The sequence below is a fragment of the Excalfactoria chinensis genome, chromosome 2, assembly GCF_039878825.1.
Source record: "Excalfactoria chinensis isolate bCotChi1 chromosome 2, bCotChi1.hap2, whole genome shotgun sequence".
In the NCBI taxonomy this organism is placed as follows: Eukaryota; Metazoa; Chordata; class Aves; order Galliformes; family Phasianidae; genus Excalfactoria; species Excalfactoria chinensis.
The window spans coordinates 15,556,908-15,569,225 of NC_092826.1; the positions used below are offsets into that span (position 1 = coordinate 15,556,908).

The 12,318-nt window shown below is 35.6% G+C and overlaps 1 protein-coding gene across 5 annotated transcripts in view; it reads left to right on the forward strand.

Annotated features, from left to right (window-relative positions):
* Positions 1-12,318, forward strand: part of CSMD3 (CUB and Sushi multiple domains 3) — a 496,245-nt gene that overhangs the window by 355,786 nt on the left and 128,141 nt on the right. For all 5 annotated transcript variants that reach the window (XM_072330149.1, XM_072330150.1, XM_072330151.1 and 2 more), the window contains one exon: positions 6,011-6,205. In XM_072330149.1, coding sequence (XP_072186250.1) covers positions 6,011-6,205 — 195 coding nt within the window. The remainder of the gene's footprint in view (positions 1-6,010; positions 6,206-12,318) is intronic.

A 12,318-nucleotide genomic window follows, 5' to 3' on the forward strand; every position in this document is an offset into this window, starting at 1 on the left:
GCCTTCCAGTATTTATAGGGGGATTACAAACAGGAAGAGAATCAACTTTTTACACTGGTAGACAGTGATAGGACAAGGAGGAATGGTTTTAAGCTAAAGGAGAGAAGGCTTAGATTAGATGTCAGGGGGAAGTTCTTTACCTTCTTTACAGAGAAATGGTGAGGTGCAGGAACAGGTTGCCCAGAAAGGTTGTGTTTGCCTATCTCACTCCAGTTCTAGAAGGGAGAGGAGATTCTTTAATATATGTGTACCAAATAGTGGGATTAAGACACAAAAAGTCAAATATTGGTCCCAACAGTTTATTACAAATCCTAGTCAATCAGGGAGACAGGAAAGAGAAGGCTGGCAATTATTACAAATCAGGGTGATGGGGAAGGGAAAGCAAGCAATCGGAAAGATAGGAAAAGAGCAATAATTACATAAAGTGGATATAGTCACCACCAAAGATCCAGCAGCATTCAATTACACACTATTCCAATGGTCCTGATACAGGACTAAGAGTAAAGGAGAAAGCAGCAGCAGAGTGGCCAGCCTTAGAGAACAAGCAAGTACAGAGACTGTGAGGCACTGTCCCTGGGCACATAGTAAGAGTCACGTGCAGCACCCCTGAGCATACAGATATGGTTATGTCTCTCAAGATGAGCCCCCACAGAAGTCTTCTTATCAGCCGTTAGGTTACTACTCACCTCGCTTGTGTCTCACTCCAATTTACAGGAGGGAGGCAAGGTTCTTTTGATATATTATGCCCAGCGTGAGATTAAGAAGAAAACATTCAAATGTTGTTCCAACCAGTTTGTTAGGAAAAAAAATCAGCTGAGGGGATGGGGAAGGGAGAGTAGCGAATACCAAAATTAGGGTGATGGAGACGGGAAAGTGGGCAATAGGAAAGTTAGGAAAAGGGCAAGAATTGTGTAAAAGTGTGCCCCCGGTGGCGCAGTGGTATAAAGTGCCGCTTGCAACACCAGAGGCCCGGGGTTCGAATCCCCCCTGTGGCGCGAGTGGTAGAAGCGCCGCTCTGCTACACAGAGGGGCTCGAATCTCAGGAGTTGGAGTCGATGATCTCTAAGGTCCCTTCCAACTCGCACGATACTGTGATACTGTGTGATACTGTGAAAAGCGGGGATAGTCACCACCTGGATGCAACACTGTCCTGTCGCACGTCGTTTCGTTGGTCCGAGGAAAAAGGGCGTATAGGAGAGCAGCAGCAGAGTGGCAGGCCACAAGCAGCGGACCGGTGCAGCGCAGAGCAGGTGGTGGAAGGAGCAGCGAGATTTCACGAAGAAGAATCTTGAGCAGCGTCTCGAGCAGCAAGCCCAGGAGAGCCTGTTCGTAGCAGTAGGCGAAGTTCTTCAGCATGCAGGCATGCAGGTATCACGTAGTGAGGCATCTGATGTCAGAAAATCTCCTTGTTCATGAAGTGAGGCATCTGATGTCAGAAAACCTAAATTTGTAGTTTGTCCATGCTGTTTTTATCCTACTTCTTCCCTGCCTACATAACATTCCTGGGGGCTTGAGTCAGAGTCATGTGAGTACCCCTGAGATGGCCATCTTCCTCGAGATAAGCCCACACAAAAGGACCACTTCACGGCCATTCATCTGCAGCTTATCTCTCTCTCATTGCCCCTGGACTTGTCCATCTCTTACCCTCAGACAAAGGATTTCTGATCCCCTGCTCAGAGCTTGCCTGGACTCGTCCATCTTCAGAAAACTTTTGAGGCAATAGTGTAAAAAGCATGGCCTCTTATAGGTTATTGACCCTGGCCAATCTTCAGACAAAGGATTTCTCGAACTTTTACCAGGACACTTGCCTGGACTTGTATGTCTGTGTTCAACAGCAAGCTTTGAGACAAAGCTGAAAAATAAATAAATTAATTAATTTTAAAAAAATTTAAAAAAATATCTTACAGTGTCCCAGCCCTAGAGGTAATCAGGGCCAGGTTGGATGGGGCCCTGGGCAACCTGGTATGGTACCAGATCTGGAGGTTGGTGGCCCTGACTGTGGCAGGGAGTTTGGAACTTGGTTGCCTTTCAATGCAAGCCATTCTATGATTTAAAAATATGGTGCTCTATTCTCTATTCTCTATTCTGAGAGCCAAATTTCATGAGCTGGATAAGGTAGGCAGAATATTGATATTATTGCAGAACTCTGACTCATAGCCAGTGGCTAGTTAGTAATGTGAAGAGTGTTCTCTTTATTGGTTGTCTGTCTGATGGGATGAAGCAAGTTTGTGGACAATACCAATTTGAGGGGAAAAGTCAGTACTCTGGAAAGTAGTACTACTGTTTAAATGAATAGATTGGATCAATGAAGTGAGACCAATAGTGTGAACTTCAACAAGATGACATCCAATGACATCCTGTTATGTATCAGAAACAGTTTAGTCCGCAGGTCCAGAGAGGAGATCATCCATGTACTCAGTACTGGTGAGGGTGCACCTCAAGTACCCTGTTGAATTTTGGGCCCCTCACTACAAGACACTGAAGCCCCACAGTGTGTTTGAAGAATGGCAGTGAAGCAGTGAAGGGTCAGGAACACAAGTCTTATGGGGAGATGCTGAGGGAACTGGGATTGTTTAGTCTGGAGAAGAGAAGGCTCACAGAGACCTTATTGCTCTCTACAACTACCTGAAAGGAGGTTGTGGTGAGGTGAGGGATTGGTCTCTTCTCCTAGGTGACAGTAATAGGATGAGAAACAGTGACCTCAGGTTGTGCCAGGATAGGTTGAGGTTGAGTGTTAGACAGAATGGTCAGGCATTGAAAGAGGCTGCCCAGGGAAATGGTGGATAGGCTTTCCAGAAAAGCATTTGTAGGGCCTTGTAGACAGCAAGTTGACTGTGAACCAGCAACATGACCTCTGGTAAAGAAAGGAAATTACCTTCTGGGCTGAGAGTGGAAGCAAGAGTGGAATCAGCAGCAATAGGCAAGAAATTCTTCCACGTGCTGAAAGAATGGAAGTGGCTCTGGGCAGCCTGGTCTAATGGTTGGCAACCCTGCCCACAGTAGGAGGCTGAAACTAAATGATATTTGAGGTCCTTTTCAACCTAGGCCATCCTATGATTCTGTAATTCTGTTTTGATATTTGGAGGTAACACCTGGTGTACATTTAAGGTCTTATCAGTGCTGAAGGAATTTAGACAGAGATAAGCAAGTCTAGTGCAATGGAGGGTTTCCAAGATGTTCAGGAGACTAGAACACGTAACATAGAAAAAGAGTGAGGAAACTGGGTTTATTTCAGCTACGTAATGGGAGAGTATAGAAAAGATAGAGCCAGAGTCACAAAGTGCATTTTACTTCATTCTTGATATATATCAGTCTGATATACTGACTTTTTTCTTTAAAAGTTTGCTTAACAGCCCCTTCAGATTTCAAGAAGTAATTTGAAAATGCTACATATTTCAAGTTTTATTTTTAAAAATAGTTATTAAGAAACTGTTTTTATAGGGATATTATTAGTGTTGTGTCAGCAACATTAGCAGTCTGTCACAGCAATACCTTTGGTGAAAAGAAAATTATTGGTCTGTAATTGTTCCCCACACAAAATCTGTGCTATGACAGATCGTGTCTTTCCTCAGTTTTTGATTAAAGCTCCAGACATAATAGATTGCTTTATCTTTTTCTCCTTCTAATTTTTTATTTAATGCTAATGTATTCCTTATCCAAAGAATTCCTTATCCTACTAGAATTCTGAAACACGGATTTCTTCAAGGTGAGGCTGGATCAGGCTGTGAGCAACTTGATCTAGCCATGCATGTCTTTATTCACTGCAGGGACTAAATGACCTTTAGATGCTGTTTCCAACTCTAAGGATTCTATGATTCATGCTTTCTTGTTATTGTCAAAATGTTATACCTCTAAAGTAAACGGTCTTTATTTATTTATATAACGGAGTAATGAATTTGATTATTCTAACTTCAAATAATTTTCAGTTTGCTGTATGATCTGCCAGACTTCTCAAATGACTGTTTAGTTCATTTACATAATAATTATTAATATTAATATGATATCTTACAGACTTTTTGGTAACTTGAATCTCTTAACATTTAAATGTCCACCCAGATTTTGGAATATGAGTGTTACAGAGGTGTTGGCCCTTTTTTTCATAATGTCATGCTGTATTTTGAAGACTTACCTTTCCGAGAAGGAGACAGTTAGATACTACATGCACCATACTACAATTATATAAATGAATCGTTGTGGACATCAAATACTTCTTGTTACTATACTTTGGTTTTGTAACTCTCATTTGCTGCTATACTCATTTTGAATTAAAATGCATGTTCATGGCAATGTTACCCACATTAGGAGATTTTTCATGTTCTCTTGGAAAATGTGAAATCAAAATTTCAGGAGAATTATTGTTTCCATCTTCAAACATAAATGTATGTAACCTTTATGGTGTTGTAGTACAATATTTCTCACCTCTCATAAATATTAAAGTACATAGTTTGCTTTGAAAATAATGCTTTATTTCAATGCAACAGATGCAAAGGACAGAATAACACTATTTGATAGAGCAAATTCTCAGTTATGAAACACTATTTTTCAATATAGTCACCACCTTTACCTCTGCATTTTTGCCAGCAATGAGCAAGAGCCTTCATGCCGCACTCTTAAAATCTGCACTGGCATAGGTGACCCACTGTCACTGTTGCCACTGTTGTAATGCACCACTCACTACCTCACTGTGCTCACATCCACTATTTGGTCTCCACAAATGTTCAGCAAGTATTGATGAATATGAATGTGTGCCATTTTCTTCCTCATGGAGGAATTAAATTACACAGATTTGCTTCATGTGCATTTCCACGTCAGGCACCATTTGTCACTGTGCCCCTCTGCTGTCATCTGTCACAGAGCAACAAAATTTAATGGAGTAATGGTGGAAAGGTTGAGCCTCTACTGACATACCACTATCACCTGGCTGATGTCTTGGGATAACGTAATAAAATATGGTAAACCTTGTATAAAATGGCCATAAAATTCAAAACGAAAATCTGTTTACATCATTGTCTTCTCTATGGTAGTGAGAAAAAGCTGATATGTGGCTAAAACCTATAAAATAAAGTTTTGAGGAACATAAGATTAGGGACTGCTAGAATCAGAAGAAGAGTCTTTTTATTTAAAACTACTATAGCCTTTTAGCAGAGATCTTGAAGTGCAAAGATCTACAGTGCAATTATGATTGCTGCAACTCTTCTAGGGTATAGAAAGTTGGCACTGATCTTTCTGAAAGTGAATAAATATTCCCTCTTGACTTTCAACATCACAATCAAAAACAATGAAGAAGAAACTCTGGATTTTCTGTCTTGTGATTGATTAAAAATAAAATAATAATAATAAAAAAAATACTCCAAATTACATCCTGCATAAGAAAAAATCATATGATTCATTACAGCGTCTACCATTTTCTAGTACATTTACTATTATTTTCATTAATGGAAGAAGGTAGCTAATTTTCCTTAAATGTTTCTATTTAATAAAGTTGAAAATATCTGAGTTGTTATTTTGGTACAGCTTTTATGCCTTGAACTAGTGATCATGTTGAGGATGTTCACTTAGGTTTTATTAGTTTTGAAGAAATCTTCTTTGCATATTTTTATTTTGTCACAAACCACTTATTTAGATTTCCTCCACTTATCAATTTTTAGACCATAGATCTTAAAACCAGGATGTTCCCAGTCTACAAATAAGAGTGAAATCTTGAAGAATGGTTCTTGTGATTACATTCTACAGGAATTTCATGGTAAAAATACAAGAAATGCAAGTTTGGTCACTATGTAGAAATTAATTAAGTTTTTAAAGTGAAAGAGAGATGACTACAGTCACAGGTGTCATCAAAGTGATGCAGAAGAGAAAAAAAATTCTAAAGTATATACAAAATGTAAAATAAATAAGGCATTACATGCCTACACAGTTCTCAAAGACCTTGAGAGAATTCCAGAAGGCATATATATAATATAATGCCTTATATTATATTCAGAATTATGTTTATATTTTTTTTCTTCAATAGCGAAGCTACGTGAATCTTGCTTTGATCCTGGAAATATAATGAATGGAACAAGACTTGGAATGGACTATAAACTAGGATCAACTGTCACATACTACTGTGATGCTGGTTACGTTCTGCAAGGATATTCTACACTAACTTGTATCATGGGAGATGATGGAAGACCTGGGTGGAACAGGGCTCTACCCAGTTGTCATGGTAAGAGCAATTTTTCATGTATTTTATTTGCTGTTATTACTCTTGTTTTGCCTTATGGAATATGAATAAGATGAGAGCAGATAATTTTAATAAACTTTTTTGGGGGAAAAATGTATCATATGAATTAAATAAATAAACACTTTTGTTTCAATAGCATCACATCATTTGTAGAAAACAAGGCTAATGATAGCCTGTGCATAGTATTGGGAAAAGTATTGCCAACAGATTGAGAGAGGTAATTCTTTCCTTCTGCCCTCAGCACTGGTAAGACAACATCTGGAGTACTGTGCTCAGTTCTGTCCTCTTCTTCTCCATGGAGCTAATGGAGGCTGTCCAACATAGGGTCATGGAGCTGATGAAAGGACAGGAATATCTCTCCTATGAGGAAGGGCTGAAAGAACTGACACTTTCCAGCCTAGAGAAGGCTCTGGGGGATCTCATCTATGCATACAAATACCTGAAGTGAGGTTAAAATGAATGAGTTTAAATCAGGTATCTTCAGTATCATCTTAATTTCAAATCCTTTGAATAATTTGAAGATAAAAAGCTGAAAATCAACTTCCAGTTAAAATAAATTTACTTTCAATAGACTATATTTTGTTGGGTTTTTTTGTTGAGAACTTAAAATTTGATCACAATTGAATAGCAAGTTATGAACAAAACAGAAAAAAATATATGTAAATTCTCATATAAACAGAATAACTAAACTCTTAATTATAAAAATGTAAGGCCTTGAAAAACTATGATTTTCATTATCCACCAAAAACATAGCAATGTACATCAAACTTCAGTGGCAAAAAAATTGAAAAAAATGATGCTAGCGAATTTGGAAATGTGTACAAAATCGTATGAGGTTGAGCGAAGATCGGCAGTTTCTTCCTCAGTTTAAAATTGGATATGAATATTTTCTAGATGTTTTCTAGAGAGAACTCAGTCGGGAAGATACTTATATGTAAGAAAAGATAGGTTTCCTTCTTTTTGGAGGTTTTTTCATAAATAGATAAATAATTTATTGATCGGTAGTGCAATAACTGAAATTTACATGTGCAATTATTCTCAGCAGCATATATACTTCCAGTGCAGTCTATTTTAACATTCACTGAAGGGTAAAGTGTTTTACATGAATAGACTACCATCTCAGTAACAGTGGATGACAAAATCTTAGAATAAAATGCATAATGGACTCTTGTCATTATTCAAAATGAACTGTTTTTTTCTTTGCTTTTTTTGTTGTTGTTTAGATATTTTGGTGCTACTTTTTTGTGGTTTGTTTGTTTGTTTGTTTGCTTTTTGACTTTTTTTTTTTTTGGATGAACAAGGCCTTATTTAAAAGATGGTAGACAGTTCCTTAGGATGGTACATTATATGTTAAGATGAATTTAAAACCAACAGCCACAACAACTACAAAATAGCTTAAATGAGTCTTATGTTTTCATTTGTACATATTTTGCTTTTTCTCCTGCTTGGAATTGATAAAGACTTGTAGAAATGTTGTGGTGATGTGTAATAGCATATTTTCCCACAGTCAATGCTTTCCAGTACTGAAAAACAGAATATTTATTTACCTATGAGAAAGATAACAATGGTAGATTATCTTTTAGTTGTATAATGCTGGCTGAAACAATTTGTAAGTTGAAGTTTTGGCCTTGGCAGCTTCCCAGTTTCATCTAAGTAAAAACTTATAAAACATATATTTTTTTTGTTAATGTCCTAGTGTTATGTACATTAGGCTTTACTGAAGCATTTGGTTGAAAACATTATTCAAAATGATCTTGGGCCTCTCTAATAAGTGTGGAAAGTGAACCAAATCTTTTTTTTTTTTTTTTTTTTTTTTTTTTTTTCTTAATGAACACTTGCAAAGATTATCCAAGGTAATCTGCTAAGCTATTTTCATGAACAGGATCTAATTAACATATGCAGATGCAGTGTTCCTATGACAGACATGAAGGCAAACAATTTCTCTTTGCTTTGCCAAATATAGCTAATTTTATGTTCTTGGTACCAAGCAACAGTTGTTCACAGAATAACAGAAGGCTGTGCAATGGAAAATTGCATTTATGATAGAGTGTAAGGCCTTGCTCCTAACAGAAGAAATAATTGATTTGCCAATGAATATATTGCTGTATTTTATTATACTGTGTTGTTTAAGCCTTGGGAATATTTGAGTACAGGTTTTAAATTGTCTCCATTGAAAAACACAGTGAACTAACTCAGATATTGTCATAAGCTGTTTATGCTATGATTTATGTTTTATGCCATTTTTTTTTAATTTTTTTTTAATAAAACAACAGCACTCAATATATTCACATGCATTCTTTTTTTTTAAGATGTGTTTAAAAGAAAAAAAGTCATACATTCCATACTTTAACAGTTTAAAATAATAGAAACATTTTTAAATATGATAGCAACAAGGAATCTTAATCCCTAATTTTATGGGCAACAGTACAGAATTACATATGATGGCAGGTTAGTGATTAAAGACAGTGCTAATGAATGGATGTGTATGTGGTGTCAAGAGAGAACCATTCACTTTTCTATTATATGACCTGGAGGATAATTTTCTTTATTAGTAGCCAGGAAAAGGGGTCCTTGCAACCTCACCATCTCTCAGTGTACTGTTTTCCTAGGAACTGAAATGTAAAAGGAAATACCATTTTTCTTTTGGCTTCATTTGTGTCTATTATTATTTTTATTATTATTGTTGTTGTTATTATTTTGGAACTGAAACCTTTTAGGATGAAAGACAGTACATAGAAGCTTACTTGGTTGGTTATGTTCCCAATTCTTAAGATATCACACATATGCATTTAAAAAGATTTTGAAAGGCACAAGACATTAGTTCAATGCTTAATATTTATTGCCTTACAGCTGTGATATTTAGCATTCTCATCTATATTGAAAAAGCAACCAAAGAAAATACATTTCTAGGAAAAAAAAAAAAAATACTTCATACTTTGAAGGTTGCAGATTATTTAATGAGATCATGAAATAAAAGCAGATATATAGTGAAGATACCAAGACAGCATAACCTATAAACACTACAAAAGAATTTCTTGCAGAAATTTAGCCTCAGAAATCCAGTTGTTTTTTTTGTTTTGTTTTTTTTGTTTTGTTTTTTTTCCTTGATAGAAAATGGCCTTCATCAAAAAATTTGAGAATGATATGAGTTTAAATGTTTGGCATTTGTGATGTAAAGAAAGCACCAAAGTAATTCAGGGAGTTATTTGCAGGAATGCAAAGATTTCTGCTTATTCAGCATTCTATTAAAGCAGAAAAGCCTTAAAGACACACCTAAAATATGTGAAAGAGGTGTCATAGGAGATTAATTTATACATTCACTTTTTCTTTTTTGCAAATCTGACAATTTAATATAAAATCAACTTACCCCTGCTAATTTTAAATTTGAGTTATGACTAGCTAAGTTATTACAAAATTAATTAATTACCATGGACACGTGAGCAAGTTATGCCATCTGCTCTTTGACTTCCACTGTAATAGAATTATAATGGATACACTTCTTTACTATCTACATAAGAAATCTTTCTTCACTGAGCACTCAGGTGAGGAAGCATTAATATTTTTCTCATATTGTGCACTTTCATCATGCATTGTCATGCTTACACAATTCATTGGAGTAGAGAAAACATATGTGAGATATACTTCTATTTACTTTGTAAAGCACAGAAACAAATTTCCACTTTTATTTTAAAGCTACCCAGCAGATCTCTTAAATCTCTGCAAATAAATTTTGTACAGACAGTCATTGGAAAAAACAAACAAACAAACAATAGGTTCCTCTGGATTGTTTATGATTCTGTGCAACGTCACCCATTACTTTGCAGAAGTTTGTGTTTAAATTTGTGAACAGTGGAAAGACATAAGAAAAAGCAGTACAGGTGGATGGACAATAGGGAGTTGGAGTCAGTTCATAAGACTGTCTCTGGTGCTCCAACATTTTTTCTCTTTTCTTCTGCTCCAGTGAGTTCTTTCTACAACATACAGGAGCTGCTCCAATATGGGCCCATACCATGGGGTTCATCCTTCGGAAACAGACTACCCTAGCATGGGTCCCCCTTGGGTGGTAGCTCCCCTATACCTATACTGTGGACTATTTTCCATGCACTGCAACTTCAGATCTTACATAAGTTTAGTAAAGTAATGTGGTCAAATGTTTGAGTTGAATATCTGATTGAAAAAAATATCTGAAAATTCACAGGTAATGAATTTCTGTAAACTGAAAAAATAATTGCAAATATATCAAAAGATTGATGATTTTTTTCAGCAATCTTGAAAATTATTCTCAAATTCCTTTATTAAAACAGAAAGCAAAGCTGCATATTTTTTTACTGTTCATAGGACTGTGCTTAGATAATGTGTTAAAATACATGAAATTATTTGCCATAACTTGTTTTAGCAGCATCCTAGTTTCAGTTCAGTTTTAACAGCACACTGATGGTTTAGTTATTGTTAAGTGATGGGTGTGTGCCTAGGGCCAGACAGAGATATTCAGTAGGGGAAAGTCACCTCCATGATGGAATGGGGCAGAGAGCAGGCCACAGAAAAGGCTGTGCTGGGCTGCATCTGACCCACAGGCCATGGCTTGAACATTCCAGTGCTAAGTAATTGCAGAAGGGAAATAATGTTCTCTAGTTACTTATGCTGAATGTCACTTCAGAGAGTGAGGCTGTTTTATACTTCCAAACAATGCTCAGTTGAACTGTATAAGCAGTATACTTTACTTTTTATATATTATTACTTTACTTTTCATAATTTTCATGTTTTACAATGCATTTCTAATTTTCTTTTTGCCCAGGACAAGACATCCGTTTTATGGAATCACATAGACCATGACCTGAGCACTTAGAAATAGAATTTTCATCAATTAGGGTTGCATTTTAAATATGTAAAATGCTACTCAAATGCTACATATTCTGAAAAATTAATTGCTTATAAAAAAGCTTGAAGACTTGAAAATGCAGTTTAAGGACTTCTGAAGAAATAGAAAGTTTTCTTCTCAGTATAATAGTGGAATGGATCTCCCCTTCTCCACAAAGAGGAGTCTTAAGAGGTCACCAGACAGGATTCAAAGTACTTGTAAGGAAGTTGTTGTAAAATCTCATCTGTTTTAATTTAAATCTGTTTCTCTCTTCATATCAGAGAAGATGTTACTAGAAATAGCTATAACAGTTAACAGTTCAAAAAAGTTTTGGAAATAAATAAAAATACAGAGATATACTTTTAACCACACCACTTTTAACTTTACGCCATATAATGGTAAATAAAGAATAAGAAATTAAGAATAGAAGTTAATTACAACAACCTAATTAAAATCAATTGACAGAAAATCCAAGAGGTTTAAGTAAAATAGAGAACTTTGTAAAACAGAAGTTTTTTTTCTTCTATTTAACTAAATCTGTGGCCATTATTTAGAAACTAAATCTAATGAGGGAGAAGTTAGGAATAAAAAGAAAAAGTTTAAGCTTATCATGAAAGAATCATCAGTAATCGTTTATGAGTTTGAAGAGACCTATAAAGGTCATCTACTCCATCTTCCCAAGTTACATAAACTTTGTTTAAGTAAAGATATATTTTTTTCTGATTGTCAATATCAAAATAATATCAAAATTATATATATATATATATGTATAAACAAATATCTTTTTTTTTTTTTTTTTTTTTTTTTTTTTTCCCCTTGGAGGTTTTTTAGAATGCAAAAAGCTACTTCTTGGATGAAAAAAAATCCCTAATGTTTATTCAAACAGATAACAGATATGCAAATACATATTTTCCTTTTTTTTTACATATTACCTATCATCAGTCAGTAATCATGATAAGTTAATTAATAACTGGAATTAAAGAATCTTATTCAGTCATCTGTGCTGTCTGTGCCCGACAAATATGCAGGCTTCTAACTTAATCTTGGGCAGCAGTCTGAAGGTCCTCATTCTTGTCTAAGACTTCAGTAACCCAATCAACTGTAAGACTTATTAGGTGGGATATGTTGCTGATTACTTTTTAAAGGCTCATATTTCATTTCTTGCACCAAATTTTAACATGTTCATATTGTCACAATGGGGACCTGAGAAAAAACTGTAATTAAGAGACCTCAATTC